The sequence below is a fragment of the Fimicolochytrium jonesii genome (genome assembly GCF_025526975.1).
Source record: "Fimicolochytrium jonesii strain JEL569 chromosome Unknown EV422scaffold_21, whole genome shotgun sequence".
Classification (NCBI taxonomy): domain Eukaryota; kingdom Fungi; phylum Chytridiomycota; class Chytridiomycetes; order Spizellomycetales; family Powellomycetaceae; genus Fimicolochytrium; species Fimicolochytrium jonesii.
The window spans coordinates 492,150-514,728 of NW_026515688.1; the positions used below are offsets into that span (position 1 = coordinate 492,150).

Consider the following 22,579-nt stretch of genomic DNA (forward strand, 5'->3'; position numbering starts at 1 on the left):
TTACAGCGATTGCTGGAGAAATGCGACAAAATGTCAAGGATATCCAATATGTACAATATGGAAGGGTCACCCTCCTTTCTTGGTCGAATTCTTGATCCAACCCATTTCTACGAAATAATCATATATCCTGCTGGTCTTGTTGACATCGATCTTGATCAAACGACGGCACTCCCTTCGTCGCATGGAGCCTTGCTTCGCGTATTCTTTCAGTATCGTTTCCTTGATAACCAGGTATGATTTCGGGAAGAGTCTCAGATTACTGCATAGTTGCTGCTCGTTGTGGGTGAGGAGTTCAACTCCCTCGGCGTTGGATATATCGAGGGGCGCGGGGGTATTGCGTACGCCGGTGGCTGCTGGGCCAAGGTTCTGGGCTTGCGGCTGTTGTGGTATTGCAGGCGCAGGTCGTTGTAATGCCATTTGCAAGGCCGTAAGTGGTTGTGATTGTAATGATGGTAATTGCGATGGTGGGCGGCCTTTGACGTGGGACGGTGTATTTGGTACTTTGAATTGTGACGGCGGGAACGGGACTTTGAATTGCGGTTGTGGTATTGACGGGTTGGGAGCTGGTGATGGAGAAGGCGCTGATGAGGATGGAGTGAGGAAAGCGTTCTTGGAGTTGTTGCGTGATATCCCTGGCGTCGGAGTATCGTGTGGTGGATGTGAACCACCACGCCCGGTGGTTCTTGAACCACTCGCTGGGTGGAACTGTAGTGCTGTTTTTGTGAGCTCTCGCTCCTTTTTGTCGCGCTCATAGGCATCAATTTCCCGCCGCGTTCGGAGACCCATTCGACGGTATTCTTGTAATTGCGCAATCTCCTGCCTTAGCTTCATCTCATCTAGAGGCGGTTGAGGTTGTCAGCGGTCAGACCTTCCACCCGAAAGTAAGGAAAACTGGTCTGGGAACTTACTTAATAAGCCACCCATGAAATTCTCGAAGTCTTGTCCTGTTTGCATCTTTGCAAACACTCGCAATTTCTGAAAAAGCTCCCTCTCTTCTTTCGATCTTTTTTTCTCCATTTGCTGGACCTAGGAAATGACCTTTCCCGGTAAGTCCTCGCCTCCGCATAACACCAGTCCGTTCGGAATGAGTCCAACCCAATCCCACCTTCCGGAAATCTACGATATTTCTATCGAGAATGAATTTCTTGCGTTCCGCTCTGCGATCCAGCGCGGAGTTATACATGTCGAACATGGCCATTTTCAGTTCTTCGATAGTAAAACCTCAAGGTGAGTTACTGTTGCCATGGATCAACCCTCCGACGACGACACTGCCTCAATCACCTGTGTCTTCTGGACTATCGCTATCAGAAAACTCCAGATCCTTGATCAGATGCTCGGCATCGTTTTCGCACTCTGTTTCGAACTCTTTCCGTCCGGGCATGTATCCCATGATCTCGTGGTTCGTTGGTTGACTGACGGGCGGACGCTCGTGTTTCGGTACTTTCCGCGGTGGACCTGTTTTTCAAGCACGTTAGACCGCTTGTAACGCACAACTTCGCGGCGATCACAAACTCACCTCGTTCCTGGGATAGCCTTTTATTTCGATCGACTGGTCGGGAAAGGTTCTGCCAAAGTTCCAAGTGTCTCGCATCAGCAGTGGTTCCAAGCCCTACTCGAACTCCACTGTTGTGAAACCCACCGGTATTGGGAACGAGTCGCTGTTGATGTAGACTCTGTTGTAGTGTTCCTCGCACTGTAATCTGTTCTTGGTCCCCATCTGCTCCGCTATCTGCTCCCAATTCCCTAATCCCCAACTTTCGATGGCGGTTACGAGTTTCAACTCTTCGTCTGCTCCCCATCCATCGTCGTATATCTCGAAATCTAGCATTTCCTTTATCATTCGAAAAATCCGTGCGTCAGTTTCGCAAACCCTTCCATCTGCCGGAGGCTCTGGCAAAGAAGTGACTAACAGACTTCCTCTGAACTCACCATCACTCTATAGCTATGACTATTTCTATGTAGTGTATTTGGTGGTTCTGCACCCGAACAGAAGCACGCGACGCATAGGTCAAAGTCGGCGCATTCGGCACATCGTACGCGAATGAGATTTGTGATGTCCTGGCTGCAGCCATTGCAATGATAGCTCCCGCCAAACTCCTCTTCCACTATACGACAGTAAGGGACGCAAGCACTTAGTATCACTAAGCCTTATGCATACATTGTGGCCAACTGGCTCTGCGAAATGTGGCGCTTTGCTGCTCTTGCTTTACCTTGCTCGACTTCTTCGAGTTTCCGCTTCTTCTCATTGGTCATTGCGACTGGTGAGGACGGACGAATGACAGGGAGAGGAATATGGACGAGCTCCTCTGAATAGGTTCGTTAATGTCGGTCAACACAATTCCTCCCTTCTCGAAATGTGAACGGCCAAGAACGCAAAGTGTCAGAGTATCGGCCTGACCGTGTTTCTATGACATTACGTGATCAATATGGTCTGGACTCCAGATACAAAAACCATCTACACAACGCAGTTACCTACTGTCTATGAAATATGTGAACTCGGGCTGGCTGAAATATGTTTTAGGAGCGGTCAACTATTGCTGTGATACAGAGCATTGTGATGAATTAGGTACAAACTTGCTACAGGTACAGATAAAGTGTCAATTTGTCGAGTTGGTCTCCGACACCCTCATCCATCGTTCTTTCTTGCGTCGGCCTTCGATATAACGCATACTGTAGAATTAATGTGGTGTAAGCGGTTAATTTGCGGCTCACTACTTCATGAAGTGACTGGTCTTTACATACCTTTCATCGTAACTCCTGGGCATAACCCTCGACACGTCGTGATCCGCCTCGAACGTCAAATGAAATGTGTTCGTGGTCGATTGCTCATCCTTGATAGGGTCAATGACGTCGGCTCTCACTTTCACTTGGAAGGTCCTCCCCGACGAATACACAACTTGCGAAGTGAGACTCAACAATGCCCCCACTTTCACCGGTTTCTTGAACTTGATGTCATCGAGGGCTACGAAATTCGCGCGGGACTTGGCGAAGATCATTCCAGTTGACGACGCCAGTTCGAAGGCCAGTCGGAGAAGATATCCACCTGCGACAGTTCATAAATGATTTTGAGTTCCACCATACAGCGTTGCGGTGTCGAGAGATGCAGCACTTACCAAAGACATTCCCATGGATGTTCCGGTCTTGGGGCATGCACATGACAAGGTTCTGCTGGACGGTGTCCTTCATCCACTGAACGTTGCTTGGCATCTCCCGCTTGTACGTTGGGTCGAGGTATTGGATGTATTCCTTGTAAAGCTCGTGAACAAGGTTCAGCTGGAGAATAGCCATGTCATGAGTAAGTAAGTGAACGTGATACCACGAGCGACTTCAATCAATGGTCGTCTTACCTCCTCGAAACTTGGAGGAACAGCGGATAAATCAAACTGACTGTCCATCAACTTCCTTGCCTTGTGTTCCGCCCCAGATCGGAACAGCCGCCTATCCTCATCCGTCTCCAGAATCAGCTGGTTGACCTTTGCAGCCTTGCCAGTGATGGGATCACGCGCAACCATCGAGAACTTTGCCGTTAGGATCTTTTTTCCAGGGACACGCTTCTGGGCAGCAAGGACGCCAACCCCGTAGGAGGTCTCCCGAGGATCTGGTGGTGGAGTCGACATGGTTTCCAGCCAGCAGCTGACTTCCATGGACGAACTTCCAACCCAGGTGACATGCCCACTGAGACGCAGGTCTTGATCCATCGGTATACTTTGGAGTAGATCGATTCGATCAAGACTTGCTGTGACGATAGTCAGTGGGATCGTCTCTGCGCTGTTATCGTCACAGTGCATATATGCTATCGATCCCGCCAAGGCATCCAGGTCCTCCAGCACTTTCCCGATCCTGACAGTCCCGTGGGGGTTAACGTACTCTTCCCTAATGTCAGGATTGGTGAACTCCAAGATCTCCTCGAGATATGAGTCCTGCATGTGCCTGGGACGATTTGGGCGGGAAACGCTGGCAGTGACGCCGTCGGTGCGGCCGGTGGTCTCGATAGCTTGCTGCTGCTTTTCGGCAAGGAAGCGATTGAACCACATCCTGTGCGTGGCGCTCGTGCGGCCCTTCACATACGGCAAGACCGCCCTGAACGTTGCAACATGAGACACGTCCTCTAAAGCATCGCTCCCTCCTGCCAAGGTCTCACCATTTCTTTCGAGCCTCAGCTTCCTTCTCAACGGCAGCCTGCCATTCCTTCAGTTTCCCCCGGCTGTCTTCTACTAGCACCTTCGAAGAGGAGGCACGGAAGCCCCGCGTTTCCTGGCGGCAAGGCTGTAGCGACTCTCTTTCACGACCGCTCGGCGTTGACCGCAGCGCTGTCCTGCTGGCAGCGAAACTCCGACACGGAAGGCATGTCCATGGCGCCTTCGCAGGAATGCGTAGACCTTTCGACGCCATTGTTCTTTGCTGGTATATGTAAGTATATTGCTGATATGTATATATGTACGTATATACGTCAATATTCAATCGTTCCCGTTCCCTGAGCAAGCAACTTTTGAGGGGTTCCCACTATTTGTATGGGTGACTTCAAAGTTCAAGTTATGTGAGAAAGGTCGGCAGCGGAACGCCGGACTCCGATTATCAGATGCAAATCCACGAAAACACGCGGCGCCGGGATGACGACCACATAGATACGCGTTCCGCACCGTTCACACTTCATTCGACTTTCCATCGATCAGCAACTAGTTAGGAACAACTTCCATTTGCAAAACGGCGGTGTATGTACAAAATTCACCAAGACTCGAGAACAACGATATTACAGGAACTAGACGGATGGAGTACAAAATCGGGAGACCGGAGATTGGGAGTTTGGAGAGGAGGCGACGCTTGATGGGCATATGCCGCGTAGGATGAAGTGAGAAGGAACGGATTGGCGAGGGAGTTTCAAAATGTTTCTTCACGGTGGCGGGACTTGGCGAAAAGAGCCCCGCAGGACTTGTACAGGGTTGGAACGCGGCGAACGAATCCTCTGGCGAAGAACACAAGGCATGTACAAGAAAGAAATCGTAGCGACAAAGGTGTTTTCGTGCTCCCACCGGTGGACCGGCTGGCGAAAAAAGACGGAAGGGTCCCCGGTTTGCAGCCCGCTGCTGCATCCAGATAGGAAACGCTTGCCTCAACGACATTCCAAAAAGCCAGTCGAGGACGGTTCTTCCATGGTCTTGGGCACCGGGACGACGCACGTAACGGGAACGGAATGCTCGCTCCACCATAGTGTTCGGTACCGTATTTTCCCGCGAATGGTCAGTGTGTAGGGGAATTCCATATATATCCTGGCGATACAATGAGTATCAGATTCAATGCGTTATATCTCGATTAGGATGGAATGAGCCGTCTCGGACTTACATTTTCCCCATAGTATTCTCCGGCTCGCGAATGGATATATGTCCAACCGGTGTAGTCGGGGTGGACGGGGTGAACGCTGGAAAGCTGATAGTGGTTGTCAAATGGTGGACGTGCGAAAGGAGCTCTTTTGGAGGCGATTTAGTGGGATCCGGAGGCGGTGCGGGCGAGTCTTCTTGGGATGGTACAGTATCCGCGAGTCCTACGCCTTCCACACCAAGAATATCTGGCAATATGCAAGTAAGATCAGAATGCATGATCCCTCGCTTCCACCGATCAGGTAATCCATCAACCTACCACTTCCCACAAACACATCCATGTCCACGTTTCGAAGGTAAACAGGAAGGATATTTGCGTTGGCAGCGCCCAACACAATGTCGAACTCGTAGATACTGTATTCGGCATGAATATTGCCGACACCAACGATAGACACTTGTGACAACGGCTGGATGCAAACCACAAACAGCGTAAAGGATCCCAGCAGGATTATGGCGATGGTCAGGAGGAGGAAGAGGGCGGAGCGGGCTTGTGTTCTGGACGGGAAGTTCAAAAAGTTACGCTTTGACCAGATCCTTGCATTGACTTTCGCGGGAAGGCTGACTTACCGTGCGCAATCAGCCTCTGAGCCTCCACGCTCGTCGGTGAGCGGTCTCCGTCGATATCTGTTCGTCCGAAGGAGATACGTGCGTTCGTCGTCATAACCGGACCGCGTCGACTGCTCATTCATGAACGGAGAATCTTCTCCTTCATTCGATCTCGTGGGTGTAAACGGCGAGCCCTCCCCATCCGTGAAGGTATCATCCAGATAGCCTCTGGAGGACGACGCGTACCCTGTGTATCCGTACTGCGATGGCGGGCCAAGTGGGAGAAACGGGGCCATAGGTGAAGACTGCCGTTTGCTGTGAATTGTTCGAAAATCGCCACTCTTTTTCAAACGTGGCCCTGTCGACCGACCTCCATCGGCCAAGCCCGGGGAGCTTCGCGCATGTGCAAGCTGGGCAGAGTAGTCGGACATCGAGAAATCGGACCGCGCAACGGTCGAAGCAGCAACCGGTACCACTGAGGTTGGGGCATCCGTCGGGGCTGGGAGCAGGTGATGTGAAAAGGATCTGAGAGTGCGGCAGTGGGTTGGATCAGGAGAGCCGCTCCACACGAAATCCTCAGTATCTTCTTCGCTTTTGTTCGCTTTAGAGGTCTTCAGAGGAAGCGTCGCAGATTTGAAAAGCGGTGGCCGTGAGACAGTGTTCAGATCGGTATCCGTCTCCACGACCAACTGACGATCCCTCTCCCTGTCTCGCTGTTCTGCGTCGGTGAGGACACCCATCAGCGACCTTAGCGAGTCCCGGCTTTGCATCTTAGCTGGTCGCCGAGACCTATCGGGAGGTGGAGGAAGCGGTAGATTTGTATAAGCCACCCTTTGCGCTGACAGTCCTGGTAAAGCACCCTCAGACTGCGGCCTACTTGGCAGCGGGGTCGTCAGCGTAGGAGCGTGCTGAGCGTAGCCAGGAAGTTGGTACGGTCCTATCATCGAATGATGATTAGGGGCGACATGCCGAGCAGGGAGAGAGGTCCGTGCGTTATTGCCATTCGTGTTCGTTTTCAAAGCTGAGAACGATGGGACCTTCCGGAGCATCAATCCACTGGAAGCAGGGCGGTCATTCGTTCCACTCCACTTGTCTTCTGAGCAGGAAGTGCTCATGAGCATTCCTAACGTATTTCCAATTGAGGGCTTGAAGGAGCTACTCACCACCAGTTTGATCCGATTCCCAGCTTTGACGTCTGGCGAGACGCAGCTCGTGCATGGAGTTCCTTCTACCCTCCTTATCTCGCGGGGGAATTGCCATGTTTAACGTGTCATTCTCAGTTGGCGAGCCTTGGCCTCGCCCACCTCGTGCCGAACCATCCACTTGCCCTAACGCAGAGGACGAGGTGGATGAAGATGACGTCGCCAGCACCATGCTCACACTCGTCAGCGGGAAACCGCCCAAATTCCGTTCAACTGTCAACCGTCAGACATGCGTTTCTTCAAACGCAAACTCACGGTCCAACAGCCCAGCTATGAAAGTGACAGCCCGCCTTCCTCCCTACCGCTGTGGTATACTCTTCGTCGTCGAACGGAATGCTGCAAACGATGTAGAACGTTTGCAGGTGTCAGTCACTCTCTACGCACAGTCGTTGCCGAATCACTTGGTGAATGGGACACCCTGGAGTGGAAGCAAACGTGGCGGGCCCGCTTCTCATTTGTCGCAGTATGAACACTCAGACGATCACCAACTTCCGACGATACAACCCGGTTGCTTTATCCCGTCCTGTAAGCCGGCGGATGAACCCGTTGAATGTGCGCCGTGGGGGCAGGAAGATATCGATAGGTCCCACCCACTGGCACCCAGGCTCTCGCAGGGGAACGCGTTCAAAGTCGACACAGACTGTCAGCAGGGGATCGGCGCTCGAGATTCATCAACAACCGTCAGTGTAACGATGTGTCATCCACAAGGCACAGAATAAACTACTGTTGAAGGGACATTGATTTATGTAAGGAGGACAAGATCTCATTGGAATCCACTGCGATGAAAGTGTCTAGATACACATTTAATGTCGATCAGACTTATTAAAGCCTGCGCAACGCTCACGTGATGAAACCCACGTGATGGAACGCTCTCTCGGACGCTCTCTAGGACCCTCTGAACTTCTTGATTCAATTTAGGGTTAGGGTTAGGGTTAGAGTCCTGGTTCAATTGAGAATACAATGTTTACAAAGTAGGGTTAGGGTTAGGGTTAGGGTTAGGGTTAGGGTTAGGATTAGGGTTAGGGTTAGGGTCTCTATTCAATTTAGAATACAGCGTTTACAGCATCACAAATCTGCCACATAGTAAGAATCTTGCGGCGGCAAGCTATCGTTTCAGAATAGCTTCATTAATCGTTTCATACAAATCAATGTGGCTCATCCGTGGGTGACTCAGCGGTGCCGTATTAAATATGGTGGCCGCAATAGCGCGGGATATGTCGCGCTATTGCCCAGCCGCCCTTTCCCCCCTACACCCTCTTCGCGCTAACCGCCTTTGCCGTCGGATCCCTCTCCCTCTTCTTTCCTCGACGGACGGCGAGCTCTCAACCATCACCGCCGACCGCTTTGACCGACGGCTCCCTGCTGCCAGCGCTCCCTGCCACGGCTTCTGCGGTTTTCGACTCTGCCGCGCGGGTGGCTGCACTTGTGGCCGCCGGTGGTTTCCGTCCACCGGCCACCCAGCTGGCCACATCGCACAGAGGGGCCGCCCAGCCTTCCGTGCCCTGTCAGCAGGGCGGCGGGGGGGGGGGGGGGTGGGGGTTAGCATTTGCCATCCATCAGCAACAGGCGCGCGCGGTCTTACCCCTTGATCCTTGCCCACGGCCGTAATGTTCGAGGCTTTCCCGTGCAGAATGGTCCACATGATAGTCCAGCGCGCAACGTGGACCTGACTGGTGGAATACGTGGCCGGGAGCACAAGCGCCCCCTTCGCATTGCGCTCCCCCACCGTGCCGTGAATGATCCAGCTGGCCATGCAGCACGAGAGAACCCCGCAGGAGTCCATGTCCTGCTGGCGGGGGTGCGACACATAGATGGGGGGGACGTGGGCCCACCTGCGGGCATAAACCCACAGTGGATCATGTACCGCACCCTGTCCACGATGCGCCAGCGAATGTCCTCGGTCCATACGGCCGCGTTCATTTTCCCCGATCGCTTGCCGAACATGGAGTCGTAAAAGTAATGCCGGCCATCCGTCCGGTCATACCAGTACGAGGCGAAATGGTTGCGGTTTCTGTGGAGGATGAAGTGGGCAACGTCGTGTTCTGCTGGCGACTGTGGAGGGGGGTTGTTAGCGCGGGATGTGCGGCAGTGCCTCGAGAATGTACAGCACTTACCGGGTGAATGTATGCGGGAGCCAAACACCCCTCACCGATCAGCAGCGCCTCGCCGGCCGTCCACATGCGTTGTAGGGGTTGCCCTGTCTCCCTCCGGGTCACGGCCGCCGACTTTGCCAGGGTGTCGACGTACGTGTATATCATGGTCAGCGACAGCCAATTGCTTGCGCTCTTCGGCCTGCCGCCCATGTTCCCCACTAGGCCGGCCTTGTCGGGCGCGCCCATCCACCCCCTCCCCGCCTCCTTCAGGTTTGGGTAGAGGCCAAGCACGGTCGGCGGCAGAGTGAAGGGGCCGACGTCGCCATACTGGGCCAGGCGTGCGCACTCGTCCATCACAGCCTGTGGCGGCATCCAGAAGCCGGGCATCTCGCCGTGGCCGGTGGCGCGCGCATAGGGCACCACTGAGGCAGGCTTCGGCGGGCCCTCCCCCCTCTCCACCTCCGCTCATGACTTTGAGACACCCTTTGCATTGAATCCGATGCTTGTCAGCGGCGCCACCTGCCAGTGCTTGCGCGCCTCAGTGTTATTGAGCAAGTACTCCTCCCCTTTGGCCAGTTTCGGTGCGGCCAGCTTGGGTTTGGGTGCCCGTTGTTTTGCCTCTTGTCTCCCCTGCGCAGATACCCCGCGTTAGCGCAGCACCGCGGCAACGTCCACTCACCCAACTCATACCGGCTTTGCCGCTTCCTGCATGCGCGTGTAAGTGTCGTCTGCGACGCCCCTGTAGCCTTCCCATATGCGGTCCGCCGCCTTCCCCAAAGTTGCCACGTTTTGCCTGATGGCCTTCTTGCACCCTTTCCCGCCATTGGCCTCTGAGCGCGCGAGCTTTCTGAATAGGTGCATGGTTTCGTCGAGCAGCTTTGAGGCCTCGGGGCCGCCTGTGGCTTCGTACCTCCCCTTGAACCCTCCGTGATAGTCCGCCATTTGGCGGGCCTGGGTCAGGCGAAGAGATAGCGTGGCCATATCCTCCGCCCAATTCCTATCCCTGTCCGATCCCTCCTCGTCTGACCCCTCCTCCTCCGATCCCTCCTCCTCCGCGGCTGCAGTGGGCTTGCCCCTCTTCTCGGGGGGCGCTTGCTCCGGCTCCCCCTCCTCTGCGCGCTTGCGCTTCCCAGCCTCAGCCTCCCCCGGCGCCTTCTCCGCCGCCTTCTCCGCCGTCTTCTCTGCCACCTCCTCCCCCACCCCCTCCGCCGCCTCCATGGCCACCTTCCCCGATGCCCCCTCGCCGACCCCGCTGACTGGGGAGCCAGAAAGCGCCTCGACCTGAGCAGCCGTGGGCCCTGCCCCTCCCAGCCGTTCTTGGTCACGCCGGCCACAGATGCCAGCGGGTCCGCGGGCCTTTCTTCCGCGAAAAGGTCGTCGATGCTCACGTCCTCGCGCCGACGTGCTGAATGCAGTCCCAGTACAGCGAGAAGCTTGCCACTTCCTCCTTGCTTGCCGTCTTGCCAAAGGTGCGGCCATACAGCGAGTACGGTGGCCAGCCCTTGACAAGGAGGGGGTTTGTCAGCGCGCGGATCTCCGGCCAAGGCGTGCGCCTGATGTCCCTGCCGGATGCCTTGTTGTACTTGTCCCAAAGTGCATCGCGGAGGCCCTCTCTGTTTTTCCAGATGGGCACGATGGGCGCCAGGGGTTTCCCTGCACGGGGTGGGCGGAGCCTGAGACAGCTTGGTTACGAGCGCTAGCGCGGCGGGTGACGTTAACGCGGGTCACGCACCTTCTTTTTCATCCCCGTCTTTTTTAGCCCCGTGTTTTCTCTTCCCCCCGTTTTTCTCCCCCTCAACAAACAGGGAGCCTACGTAGGTGTCCAGAGCACGCCGGGCTGCGCGGGCGGTGTCGACGGGCTGCCCCATCAGGTCCCCCGCCACGATCCGCACTGTGTCGTCGCTGTCTGTGACCAGGTAGCTGCGGCCTGCGCTCCGAGAGGATGCAACGATGAGTCGGAGGGGCTCGCCAGCCAGCTTGCAGATCTCGACCAAGCTCTCGGCGGCTGTGATGAGCGCCCCCTCGGCGACGACAACGTCCGCGATGGTCGCCGATATGCTCCCCACGTTGTCGCGGAGCGCCCTCCTGTCGTCGGGGTCCAGCTGGTCGACCAACGCCAGCGCGAGGCTACGTTGTGCGCTGTGGCCAAGCAAGTTGGCGGTCGCGGGCCTAGCCTCCGCACCGGCAGCCTCCCTCATCCGCCCCATGTCAACGTTGGCTGTTTTCCAAGCTTCCGCCATGCTCAATGACTTGGACCAATCAGCGGGGTCTCCCGCCCGTAGAAGCTGCAGCATTCGGTTGACCATTCTTGTCTTCTCTTGCTGAAGGATCCGCTTGGCGGACTTTCCACTGCGCTTCTTGGGCGCGGCGCTCGCCTCCTCCTCCCCAGCCTCCTCCTCAGCGCGCCCCTCCTCCTCAGCGCGCCCCTCCTCCTCAGCGCGCCCATCCTCCTCCGCGTCGCCCTCCTCCTCCCCGTCGCCCTCCTCCCCCCCTTCCTGCTCGTGCTCGCTCCCCTCGTCGCCGAAGGCAAGTAGCACGCTGGTGGCCATGTCCGCCAGCGCCTCCTCGCTCGCGACGTCAGAGTCGGAGCCATCAGCGGCCTTGTCAGCGGCCTCCGCCACCTTTGACCGGCGGGCCGGCATCTAGAAAAAGCAGTGGATATGCATGTGTCGTTAGCGCCCGTGCGCGGCAGTGCCATATATATGCCCGCTGCACACGCCACCCCCGTGTGCGCGGCGGTGCCCGCGGTAGCGCCTCCCCGCCCGCGCTATCGCATCCTTATGGCGAGTCTGTGGTGAGGCTATATATATATGCCAGCTGCACACCCCCATACCTCGCCGGCCGCTTCCATGTTTGACCGGCTAGGGCCGGGCGCCTTTGCCGCCGCTTGGCTGCGAGTCCCCATCTTTGTGTGGGTGTGTGGGTGTGCGTGTGTGTGTGAGTGTGTGTGGGTGTGTGTGTGGGGGTGGGTGTATCTCCGTCTTCCAAGAGCCGGCCGCACTTAGCTGCTTACCCAATCCGCTGGAGGTGGCGCAGTCGCGGCGCAGCTGTGGCTTGCCGGTCACATGTCCACACTGCTGCTGTGATGATCGCCGCATCTCCAAGACCACACTGCCACACGAAACATCAAGCGCTTGCAGCGGACAACAGCCCCCCGGCCAGCGCCTACCTCCTTCCAGCTCAAGCCCGGCAACTCACACAGAGCACGCTCCGAAAATGCTCAGCGCTGACAAGGTGAGTGGCCGCTGTGTAGCCGTGGGCGTCTCTGCCGGGTGTTGACCGCCTGGGCTCGCAGCCCATGCTGAGCACGACCGCCGCTTGCGGGAGGTCGAACGGCATGGGGCGCGCTGTCTGGGCGTGTTTGCCATGCGCCGATCCCGCAGCCCATGTTGAGCACGACCACCGCTTGCGGGAGGTCGACCGGCATGGGGTGCGCTGTCTGGGCATGCTGCTGTGCGCTGATCTCGAGCATGACCGCCGCTTGCGGGGGGTCGACCGGTATGGGATGCGCTGCCTGGGCATGCTGCTGTGCGCTGATCTCGAGCACGACCGCCGCTTGTTGGAGGTCAACTGGTATGGGATGCGCTGCCTGGGCATGCTGCTGTGCCGCGTCGGTGATTACGATTGCGCGGGCTGGGTCGCTAACACCTTCCCCCTCCCCTTCCCCTCCACCGCGCCGCAGGCCACGCCCCCCGTCGCACCCACCACGGTCGAGGCTCTTCTGATGGGCATGGGCGAGGGCCGCGCCACAGCTACCTTCGGCAACATGGTGGCCTTTTTGTATCCGCTGCTGGTAGACGCCGGCCTTGCCGCCTGGGACGCTAGCCTAGAAGACAAGGGCAAGGCCATTGGCCTTTTTTCAAAGAAGATCAAGCAAGACAACCCCACCCTTTGGGGCTGGTGGATCAATAGGCCAACGCGGTCCCGTCACCACAAGAAGCGCGCCAAGCACCATATTGGGCTCCAGTCCGACATCATCGCCGCGATCACCGATGGCGGTCTTACCGCGGCCGACTTCTTGGTCGACCCCCGGCCCTCCGCCAGCCGCCCGGCTGTTCACATCGTGGTGCCAACGCCCGCCTCGTGCGATGGCTGGGAGGGCAAGATGGTCTATGCGGGGTTTGGGAAGAGGCCGGCGAAGGCGAGGGGCCTGGATGGGCTTGAGCAAATTGAACCCCGGGGGGGGGCCGACATCTACATCCGCGACAAGCACGGCGCCCTTGTGGCCACAATCTTGTACAATAGCGTGGGTCGTCGCGAACATGACCTGCGGCTGGGGCTCATTGTCGAGTCCTGTGGATCCCGGCCGGCTCTGGTTCGATGGAAGGCTTCAAGGGGCACAATGCACGCCACGGGGCTTCGTCGTGGCGTCAAGCACTCGGGATATGCCAGGGGGACGTCGCACTATTCAATGAAAGGAGGGGCTGACATTTCGGCAAAGAAGTTTCTCGTTGCCACGGAAAAGGCGTTCACCAAGCGACTGCTGCGGGAGCTCACCAAACGCAACCCCACCGCGGCGGCCTACCTGATGATGTCCATGCCAGAGGTGTACGGGCCACACTCCGATGAGTTCACCCTGCTGTTCGCCACGCGACCAACTATCAAGTGGTCGTTCACTCCGACCCGTCGGACGACGGCGTCGCCAGCGAGCTGAACCCGCACACAGGCCGCGCCATATGGAAGCTGACCCCCAAGGAGGAGCTTCCGGAGGAGCTTCAGGCCCGCAAGCTATGCACGCAATGGGTGGCAGGCTACGCCGTCGCTCCGCCAACCATCGTCGGCGAGTGGATATTTGCGCTGCCAGAGCAAGGCTTCTACTTGGTGCTGCAGCCCGACTGCATATGGACGTGGATGTCTGACAAGCTCCACGGAACGGCGGAGCTTGACACGTCCGGCGTCAGTGGCCACACGGCTGTTGTGACGCTGCCCCTGGCGACGGCTGCGGCCATCCGGAAATACGGCCTCCCAGATGAAGACGAATAGCTGCGCCGCCCCCAGCAGCAGCGGCCCCTCGTGCGTAGATTTTGTAGACCGTGCCTGCGTAGATTTTGTAGACCTTGCCTGCCCTGCCTGCGTAGATTTTGTAGACCTTGCCTGTGCAGAAAGGCTCCATCAATAGGCGAGTTTGGCGCGCAAGAGTCCGATGTGGCGAGGGGCTCGCTCCAGTAGCGCGGGCAAACGTGATGGACCGGACCTCGCGGTGAAGCTTTGGCGGCTGGAGGCCTGAGCTGCCCGTCCAGACCTCGCCCAGGGTATCTCCGTCCTGCGGGCGCCGCGATGACACGCACACACGTTAGCGCTGGACTCGTGACGTTAGCGCGGGGTGGGTGCTAACGCCTGTAAAGCCACGTTAGCGCGGGGTGGGTGCTAACGCCTGTGAAGCCACGTTAGCGCGGGGTGGGTGCTAACGCCTGTGAAGCCACGTTAGCGCGGGCGTGGGTGTCGCTCACCGTGCCCCGGGGCTCCGCGTCTGCAGACTTCTACCTTCTACATGGTCGTGAGCAGACAATTCCAGACCGCCGAGACCGAGCTCATTCTTACAATTGCGCGCAATTGCGCACACTTCCACCCTCGCACAGTCAAGGCAAACCCCCAGCCAGTCTCTGAAAGCCTTCAGCGCTTCGCAGGTAAGCGGGAGTCCTGGATCCTCCTCGAGAGCAGGCCCCTTGCTCAGCCCCCTTGATCTCATCACCTGCCTGCACAGCACGGCACAGCACGGCCATCATGTCATCACACCAGGCGCTCCAGGGGCACCGGTGGGGTGGCTTCATTATGGGAGCAACCACACCACGGCGGAAGAGGAGGAAGGTTGCTCCGGTTACCCCGCGGCTGCCCATAAATCCGCCAACCGCTGTGCAGACACCAATGCAACCCCTGCAATTCAATTTCCCACCTTCTGTCCAGCGCCACTTGCCCCAAGCAATTGCAGACATGGTTGGCGAGAGCTCCGGCGATGAAGACGGGCAACAGCACCAGCAGCAGCGAGGGCTTTCACCCGTGAACAGGGGTCTGCAGTGCCCACCGAACCTCCCCGCGCCCATCCCTTTCCGTTTTCCCAGCACACCGGGTGGGTCCCTGGTGCTTGAACCCCCGCCACCACCACCAGTTCAACGACCCCGCCCGCAAACACATGCCGGCACCAAGGTTTCCCTTCACCAAGTCATCCATAATCAGAATCAAGCTCAAAGGGAGCGCCTGACAACGTTCATCGGCAATGTTCACGTCCTTGCGCGCCACACCACCTTCTTTCTCAAGTACTACCTTGGTGAGTTTTTGAGGCACACTGTATATTTCCCATAATATTTCCCATAACAATGTCCTGACTACTACGTCTGCCCACCGCAGCTGATCATCCTCTACGCGATTTCCCGGACATCACCAACAAGCACATCAGTGTGATGTTTGAGCTGCTCAACAATCCAGGCTACAACGGCAATCCAGTCATCGCGCAAGAGGTGCGTCCACGGGTTCAAGAGTACTGTGATGTTCACGGATTCGCCCCCATCCGCATGCGATATTGCCAACAGACCGCAGCGTACACGGCTATGAGCATCTTCACAAACCTCAAAGTTAACGTACAAGAGCATTTCATGCAAATGTTTCTGCGCTACGTCAATGAAAGGCTTGGTTTGAAGCAAGTGGAGCGGCATCTCCGGAGAGCGCAGCAGCGACACTATTATCGTTGTGTCCGTCAATGTACAAAGTACGCGACGTTTGAAGAGTACCCAACCGAAGAGGAGCTTGCCCGCCTCACACGACTTGAGCGGACCATCCTCGACTAGTTATGGGCTCTGTTTCCTCCCCAGGATGAGCCGCTTGCGTACAGCCTTGCGGTGGACGCAATGCCATATTTAGGTGAGCTATGTCCCGTACATTTACCCCCCCCCCCCCCCCCCGCGGCTTCCTCTTTTGTCTAATCATGGTCCACACCTGCCTCGCCTCATCACAGGTGCCTATTGTGAGCTCTCACGCCTCTATGAGCGCTGTGGAACGCGGCTGTTTTCCGCTATCCCGCTGCGCAAATCTCGAATCCAGTCATCTGTTCGGATTGACACGCGGATCCTAGCCATTCATATCCTGGGTTTGAGCCAACGTCGCATGGGGAAATTCACCGATGAACGGAAGCGGGAGCTGTGGGGGCAGTTTCTCAACGTGAATGTAAGTCTCTATCCCTCTGCGCTTATTTCACTCACCTCACCTCGCCGAATGACGGATTGCAGGACAAGGTCTTCAAGGCTCGAACGAAGCTTGGTCTCAAATTTGATGGGTCAATCAGCACAAACGGGTATTCCGCTACCATCCACTTCAAGAAGCCAGGGCTCAAGTATGGGCATCGGGCCCGGAAGCGCAGCAAGGCCCAAATGCGGGAAGAAGTCAAGCAGCTGTATTTTGAGCACCACATCGCTGAACTACGGGAGGCTCTAAACATCGTCAGCATTGATCCGGGCAAGCGTGACCTCTTGTTCTGTTGAGACATCAAGAAGGAGCGGCCATTTAGGTACCTTTCAGTTGATTACTACTGCCTCGCTGTCCCCGCTGTCCCTCCCCGCTGTCGCCGCTGTCGCCGCTGTCCCCGCTGTCCCCGCTGTCCCCGCCGTCGCTGCTGTCGCTTCTGTTGGTTACGCCATCAATTTTATGCTATCAACTTCCGCCATCGCTGATCTCAACGCTTCCTGTGCTGAGCACGACCGCCGCTTGCGGGAGGTCGACCGGCATGGGATGTGTTGTCGCTTCGCCATCGTAGTCGTGAAGAGCGAATCGCGAGCCCGGCTCCTACTCCAAGCTGGACTCAAGCGATCGCGGAAGTTGGCGGAACGTTCAATGAGATCAGAATGTGGACGATGCATGGCGACTGCGACTGCGACGGCGACTGAATTCGATCTGCAGTACCTCCGCTATCCCCGCTGTCTCCGCTGTCCCCGCTGTTCCTCCCGGCTGTTGCCGCTATCCCCGCTGTTGCCGCTGTCCCCGCTGTTGCCGCTGTCCCTGCTGTCGCCGCTATCCCGATCAACGCCCTCCTCAACCCTGTCCCAGTCCCCATCCCCACCATCCCCCCCCGTCACCATCCCCACCATCCCCTTTGTTCGACATTCCGTTGCCGCGTTCTCACAATGCACCACCCCATACCAGATACACATCCAATCAACGGGCAGTCGAGACAAAGTCTCGGTACTTTTGAAGAGACATGACAGAGCGAAAGATCAATGCCGGCATCGCTGAGATGGAATCACATATTCCGTCGCACAAGAGCATGAACATCAAGGCGTTCTCAGCGTTCATTGTGGATCACGTACATGCGGGTATGATGTATCATGCATTGTCTTCAAATTTGGTAACACGTGGGCTGACATCCATCCATATCCCAGATCCCGCCCTGGATGAGTTTTACCAGGATGAGATTCACGTAGCTCGCAGATTCAAGGCGTTCTCACTGCGGCAAAAGTCTGAGAGCAAGCTCATCAAGAACATGCGACACCTGTATGGAAAGCATTTTTCGGTCATCATGGGTGATTGGAGCGACGCTGGAAAAACCATGCGCTTTCAGGAGTCATCAAAGACCGAGGGGTGAGTGACCATCATTGTTTTTTATGTATTTTAATATGCTAACTCATCATCATGGAAATCAGATTCCGCACACTCTTTGCAAGAAACAGCATTCCATGCTACTTGCTAGATGAGTATCGAACGTCTTCCGTGTGCCCAGACTGCCACGGGCGTGTGAAGAAAAACATCCGATGCCGGCTGTCACCTCGGCCGTGGCAAGCTCGAAAGGGAAGAATGGAATTCGTCCATGGATTGGTGGGTTGCCCCAACCCCGAATGTATCAACCAAGACTGGATGCCATTTGAGATTCCTGGAAGAAGACAACCACTACGACTACGGATGAAAGTGCACAATCGGGACGTCCTAAGCACCAAGAATTTCCTCTCGATTGTGCGCTCGGTGGTGTTTGGCATTGATGGCCGCAGACCAGACGCATTCTCCCGTAACCGGTAGTCTAGATTTCACCCCATCCCATTTTCCGTGGTGGTTATCTGCCATCCACATCATTGTACCTCTGCCTGAGGCGTCGCCGATGATGGCAACTTGTAAATCTACTATGAGAGAGTTCGTGCACAAGCATTGGTGAGGTGATTGCGGTGGGGCGTGTTCGGGCGGGTACATGCGTTTGGATACTCCAGCCAAATACGCCATAGGCTATTGAGCTGTCAAGAGGTGGTGGACCTGTGCAGGGCAATGGTGGGTAGTCGCATCTGCAGTATGGCCGTATATGAGAAGACCGTGGGAATGAAGGAGTTGTTGAAAGTGACGCCGATCCTCAGCTCGCTCCAGGTTTAGCCTCACAGGCCAGCGAGGCATTGTAGGCCTGATCGTCATCGAGGTTGACATGATTTCGGATGTAATCCTGGATCTCGGTGATGGGTTCTAACGCAAACGGCACTTGTTGATATGCTTCTAATTCCATCAGCGTCCGAGATATGGACTCGAGTTTCTGGTAATTAATTAGACCGCCGTCGATTTTGTTCTTTTGGCAGGTGTCGATGAAGACCTGTGCATGCGCGGGAATACGTTGGCAAAGTGAGGATAAGGCGATGCTTTCCAATCATCCTGTCAACTTACCAGGTCACCTTGATATAGTCCAGGGAAGGGAATCAGGGGCGGATCGCTGGCGCGTATTGCAGCTCGCAGATGCTTGTAATTCAACTCGCTAGAAACAGATTTCACGAGCTCGTCGTACATGCGCATATACTTGCTGCTCACAGCCTATGTTTGGGATAGAGTATAAGAGGTCGCGAACGGCCTCCGGCGTGCCATATATGGAGGCTGGTACGCACCTCTTTGGTCTTTTTCAATCTATACACCGATGACGTTTGCAGGGCAGCTACAATCTCCTTCACTCCATTGAAGTTCTTCAACTTGTCGAGAGCCTACGTCGGTGGGAACGTATTGGTCAGTGCATGATTCAGGAGGCCCTACTTGGATCTGCATACCAGATCGATACCAACCTGCCCTAACGCGACAGTCTTCTCAAAGACTGCAGCACGTGTCTTCACATTATCCTTCGCGGTCACTATCTCGGTGACAAGCCATTGGACAACATGATTCGACCACCTTGTCATCCGTAAGATGTTCGGGGCGTCGGTCTCTCTGTTGTCGCCTATCCAGTTCAAATCCAGATATTCGCTGGACTGCACAGAAGAGTTAGATGAATTCACAAGGAGATCAGAGTCGGCGAGACATACCCGTATGCTCTTGAACAGGTCAAACTCCAGTAACGTCAGTTGTCTTGCCAGCTCAATAGCCTCCAGGTCCAGGAACCTCAGTTTAACCTCTTCCACTCCTTCCAGAACTTTGCTGCCTTTCCCCCCTCCAAACGGCACCCAGCCGCTCGGCTTATCGGCAAGTATCGACAGCGTTTTGCTGCTGCCTGACATGAGGCTCGATGAAACGTCTTGGGAGTACCGTTTCGCTAGAAACTTTGGGAGTAGCGGCTTAGGTGCCACCGGCAAGAGGTCTTCCGATTCCATCACTTCGGAGGTCTACGAAACACGTTTACGTCACTCTTATTGGAGGCATGATAGTAGAAAGCGCCGTTACCTTGCGTTCAAAAGCTATTCGCAGACCGAGACCCATCTTGCTCTCTTTGAACGAGTCCTCGATAAAGTCCCCGAGCACCTTCTTCAGATTTTCATCATCCTCGAAATCCCTCCAATGATGCTCAATCCAGAACTTCAGTAGGTTGACGATGCTAGAACACAACCATAGAGTCAATCACACGGCTCTCTATCCGGGCAACTCAGGTAACACTTGCACGCGTCAACGAACCGAAGCAGGATAGGCGACTGCAAGGAAGCTTCTTCATCTTTGCCTTTCGCAATCTCCCGGTATTTGGCAAGAATCGCTTCCAGCATTTCGCCGGTGGACATGAACGATCCATGTGTAAGCAGAATCGTCTCCTGGAAATGGTGATCTGGTGATGTTGGTCCCGAATGGTGAGCCAGCCTGCAGATTGGGTTCATTGGAAAGCGCTGCGCACTTCTCGTACCATGGACAGCAGGATCTATCAGCCGCTCTAAAAGCTTTTCTCGCGTTCCTCCTTTCAGACGTTTCTGGCCACCTTCACCGCGGATGAAGACGATGTTCCCGCTGGACTCATCCACGTCATCTTTTGCCTCTCGTGTTGTTTGCAGTTGTTTGAGGACCTATGATCGGATAATGAATTAGCGATGCATAGGAGAGAATTCAATTATGTTGTCGAGCGCACCTCTTGCTGCATCCTTTGGCGGAGCTTGCCCATATCTTCTCGAAGTGCGACCGTCTCCTCCTCGCTCAGCGCCTTTAGCTTCTCGGTCAACTGAGCAACAGGTGGACCCTTAGTATACGCTTAGGGCCCCGAGCACTACACAGAAGTCTGCGCACCTTCAGCCGCTCATCGACAGCGACCTTCTCCGCAATTACATCAGACAGTTGCTTGCGGAGAGTCTGTGTTTCTGCAAGCAGCGTGCGTTGCTTTTGGACATATGAAGCGTGCAGAACATCAGACAGACTGTTGCCTACGTCGGGGAGCCTAGCATGCGCACACTACCTCGGCGGGAATTGCGGTGGATCTGGGCATTGTTTCTCTCGCTTTGTCCTGTAGATTGGATTCCGTTCGCAGTCTTTGAAGCTCGGCTGTTTCAAGAGAATGCGCTTTCTGATATGCCTACGCGATTGTGTCGATGAGCATCTGCACGACGGCAGGTTTGCTACTTTCTACTCTCACATACCATAAATGAGCTTTCAGTCTCCTCACTCCGCCGCATGATGGCCTGCAACTGGCTGTGGTGCTGCTTTGTCAGATCCGCCATGTTTTTCCGGTAGTACTCGTCCTGTTGCGCTGCCGCATATTCGAATAGCTGGAGACTGGTCTTTTCTTTCAATTTATGAGGGAAACACATGCGTAAGCTTCAAATCCTTATGCGTAAGACAAATGCTTGGGCGTGCATACCTCAAGATACGATATAGTGTTGGCCTGTTTCTCGATGTGATCTTGCAGCGAGTGGAGTTGATCAATGAAGCGTTCGCTGGTTTCTTTATCCTGGATCCCCGCTGCTGCCTGGGATTTGTGAGTAAAAAGCCATCGACACCAGCCTCACGCCGCAGTTTACCTCTAATAGTCGATTCTTATGCAAAGCAACGTGCTTCTCTTCGAGCAATTGTCGGACTGTTTCCTACGGATACATGGGGTGAGCGTTTTCAGGGACGTTTTCAGGGAGACAAATGCATTCCACTACCTTGCATCTAGCCTGGAAGACACTCTGCGACACAACGAGATCTATGCATAGCGCTTTCAATGTGTTGAAGTCTTGCGGTAGTTGTGATTCCAGCTCGATGAGATGGGAGCTCTTTCGCTACTCGGAAAATATGTGAGGTCAAGGATCAGATCGGTAGTTTCCGTGATCTGGGTGGAGGTACCTTTGGAGGGACAGGCCTTGGCACCGCAATCTGCTCTAAAGTGAAGGCTGCATTTAAGACCTGCCTTACACAATCCACCAAGACGCAGCAATTGCAAATCACAAACCTGTCAAGTACGCTCGGATTTCCGGGTCTGTGGCACAATCTGCTGGTCTGGTAAAAGGTTTGGTACGGACACCATGGCGACTGACATGCCGTGCATCTTGACAAGCTTACCGCTTCCCCTCTGAATCTGCGACTTGAGCATTGGCACCAGCGCGTATCAGGCGCTTAACTATCGCCATGTCGGCTTCGGCGGCCGCAATATGGAGTGGTGTCGCACCACTCGTGTTTGGCGAATTAACGGCTATGCTTGGCTGTACTCAATCATGTGAGGCCAAGACTTTCACGCTTACGTCGACGATGGAAAGACCTCTACCTCTGATAATAGTACGTCAAGACACTCCAAATTCGATGTTACAGCGAAATGAACGGGCGTGTTCCCTTCCGAGTCTGCTCTGTTCAATTCTTCCAATTCAACGGACTTCGACGACTCATGACTACCGGTGCGAATCCGAGGCGGCCGACGAGAATCGGGACCTTCGTCATCTGTCGGAGCGGTTAGACTTTCCCCTTCAGTTTCCGGTCGGTTCGGCTTGTAGGTGTTGACATCGTGCTCATCTTGGACATCCTTCAGCGACTCGATGTATTCTGAAAGGCCTCGCGCATCCCTCTCTGTCAGTAACCCTATAACGGTGCTCATTCCTGGACGCTGCTATGCCTGTCGAAGTGATCTACATATATTTGTTAGTCCAGTGGGCGCAGGAAGGCTAGGAAGAGGGTGAGGGCCTTGCGTGCAAGTTTCAATACGCATTGGGAAGCTCTTGAAAGAGGGTTTCGACGCGCCGTTCGGTCCCCAGGAATCCCA

The 22,579-nt window shown here is 55.5% G+C and overlaps 9 protein-coding genes across 9 annotated transcripts; 4 read left to right on the forward strand and 5 right to left on the reverse strand.

The window, feature by feature from the left end:
* Positions 1–66: 66 nt before the first annotated feature.
* On the reverse strand, positions 67–2,253 carry EV422DRAFT_551231 (uncharacterized protein; the record flags this gene model as incomplete). Its single annotated transcript, XM_053071822.1, has 9 exons — positions 67–74; positions 102–371; positions 669–836; positions 909–1,026; positions 1,106–1,206; positions 1,282–1,455; positions 1,636–1,831; positions 1,930–2,083; positions 2,159–2,253. 9 exons carry the CDS (start codon positions 2,251–2,253, stop codon positions 67–69), a joined length of 1,284 nt encoding a protein of 427 aa, XP_052923586.1.
* Positions 2,254–2,597: 344 nt separating this feature from the next.
* EV422DRAFT_498798 (HotDog domain-containing protein) lies at positions 2,598–3,926 on the reverse strand (the record flags this gene model as incomplete). Its single annotated transcript, XM_053068046.1, has 4 exons — positions 2,598–2,670; positions 2,743–3,043; positions 3,114–3,273; positions 3,348–3,926. 4 exons carry the CDS (start codon positions 3,924–3,926, stop codon positions 2,598–2,600), a joined length of 1,113 nt encoding a protein of 370 aa, XP_052923587.1.
* A 1,184-nt stretch (positions 3,927–5,110) lies between these two features.
* EV422DRAFT_569677 (uncharacterized protein) lies at positions 5,111–6,691 on the reverse strand (the record flags this gene model as incomplete). Its single annotated transcript, XM_053072791.1, has 4 exons — positions 5,111–5,267; positions 5,341–5,563; positions 5,635–5,870; positions 5,943–6,691. 4 exons carry the CDS (start codon positions 6,689–6,691, stop codon positions 5,111–5,113), a joined length of 1,365 nt encoding a protein of 454 aa, XP_052923588.1.
* Positions 6,692–8,445: 1,754 nt separating this feature from the next.
* On the reverse strand, positions 8,446–11,858 carry EV422DRAFT_508138 (uncharacterized protein; the record flags this gene model as incomplete). The annotated part of the gene is made up of 8 exons (XM_053068715.1): positions 8,446–8,625; positions 8,706–8,955; positions 8,988–9,175; positions 9,238–9,675; positions 9,736–9,846; positions 9,907–10,576; positions 10,605–10,869; positions 10,949–11,858. The coding sequence occupies 8 exons, from the start codon at positions 11,856–11,858 to the stop codon at positions 8,446–8,448; spliced, it is 3,012 nt and encodes a 1,003-aa protein (XP_052923589.1).
* A 574-nt stretch (positions 11,859–12,432) lies between these two features.
* Positions 12,433–14,199, forward strand: EV422DRAFT_602113 (uncharacterized protein; the record flags this gene model as incomplete). The annotated part of the gene is made up of 3 exons (XM_053073714.1): positions 12,433–12,450; positions 12,512–13,797; positions 13,863–14,199. 3 exons carry the CDS (start codon positions 12,433–12,435, stop codon positions 14,197–14,199), a joined length of 1,641 nt encoding a protein of 546 aa, XP_052923590.1.
* A 741-nt stretch (positions 14,200–14,940) lies between these two features.
* EV422DRAFT_621805 (uncharacterized protein) lies at positions 14,941–15,998 on the forward strand (the record flags this gene model as incomplete). Its single annotated transcript, XM_053074150.1, has 3 exons — positions 14,941–15,481; positions 15,562–15,671; positions 15,744–15,998. 3 exons carry the CDS (start codon positions 14,941–14,943, stop codon positions 15,996–15,998), a joined length of 906 nt encoding a protein of 301 aa, XP_052923591.1.
* Positions 15,999–16,058: 60 nt separating this feature from the next.
* Positions 16,059–16,688, forward strand: EV422DRAFT_569681 (uncharacterized protein; the record flags this gene model as incomplete). The annotated part of the gene is made up of 3 exons (XM_053072792.1): positions 16,059–16,071; positions 16,166–16,374; positions 16,437–16,688. 3 exons carry the CDS (start codon positions 16,059–16,061, stop codon positions 16,686–16,688), a joined length of 474 nt encoding a protein of 157 aa, XP_052923592.1.
* Positions 16,689–17,287: 599 nt separating this feature from the next.
* Positions 17,288–18,312, forward strand: EV422DRAFT_621806 (uncharacterized protein). Its single transcript, XM_053074151.1, has 3 exons — positions 17,288–17,516; positions 17,583–17,781; positions 17,844–18,312. Exons 1-3 carry the CDS (start codon positions 17,402–17,404, stop codon positions 18,211–18,213), a joined length of 684 nt encoding a protein of 227 aa, XP_052923593.1. The 5' UTR covers positions 17,288–17,401; the 3' UTR covers positions 18,214–18,312.
* EV422DRAFT_537769 (ras guanine nucleotide exchange factor domain-containing protein) lies at positions 18,215–22,546 on the reverse strand. Its single transcript, XM_053070937.1, has 19 exons — positions 22,091–22,546; positions 21,889–22,028; positions 21,779–21,825; positions 21,673–21,707; positions 21,492–21,608; positions 21,366–21,428; positions 21,206–21,313; positions 20,985–21,125; positions 20,804–20,920; positions 20,638–20,727; positions 20,483–20,572; positions 20,264–20,420; positions 20,044–20,188; positions 19,816–19,966; positions 19,461–19,757; positions 19,224–19,406; positions 19,053–19,145; positions 18,838–18,981; positions 18,215–18,766 (listed from the first exon to the last, which is right to left on the reverse strand). Exons 1-19 carry the CDS (start codon positions 22,412–22,414, stop codon positions 18,536–18,538), a joined length of 2,673 nt encoding a protein of 890 aa, XP_052923594.1. The 5' UTR covers positions 22,415–22,546; the 3' UTR covers positions 18,215–18,535.
* Positions 22,547–22,579: the final 33 nt, after the last annotated feature.

Excerpts from the sequence above, each read along its gene's own strand:
- EV422DRAFT_621806 (XM_053074151.1), top strand. The coding sequence starts at position 17,402 with ATGACAGAGCGAAAGATCAATGCCGGCATCGCTGAGATGGAATCACAT. Across the intron at positions 17,517-17,582 it reads TGTGGATCACGTACATGCGG|ATCCCGCCCTGGATGAGTTT; the intron begins GTATGATGTATC and ends TCCATATCCCAG. Across the intron at positions 17,782-17,843 it reads GAGTCATCAAAGACCGAGGG|ATTCCGCACACTCTTTGCAA; the intron begins GTGAGTGACCAT and ends CATGGAAATCAG.
- EV422DRAFT_537769 (XM_053070937.1), bottom strand. The coding sequence starts at position 22,414 with ATGAGCACCGTTATAGGGTTACTGACAGAGAGGGATGCGCGAGGCCTT. Across the intron at positions 20,728-20,803 it reads CCACCGCAATTCCCGCCGAG|CAACGCACGCTGCTTGCAGA; the intron begins GTAGTGTGCGCA and ends TATGTCCAAAAG. Across the intron at positions 20,421-20,482 it reads GCCAAAGGATGCAGCAAGAG|GTCCTCAAACAACTGCAAAC; the intron begins GTGCGCTCGACA and ends ATCCGATCATAG.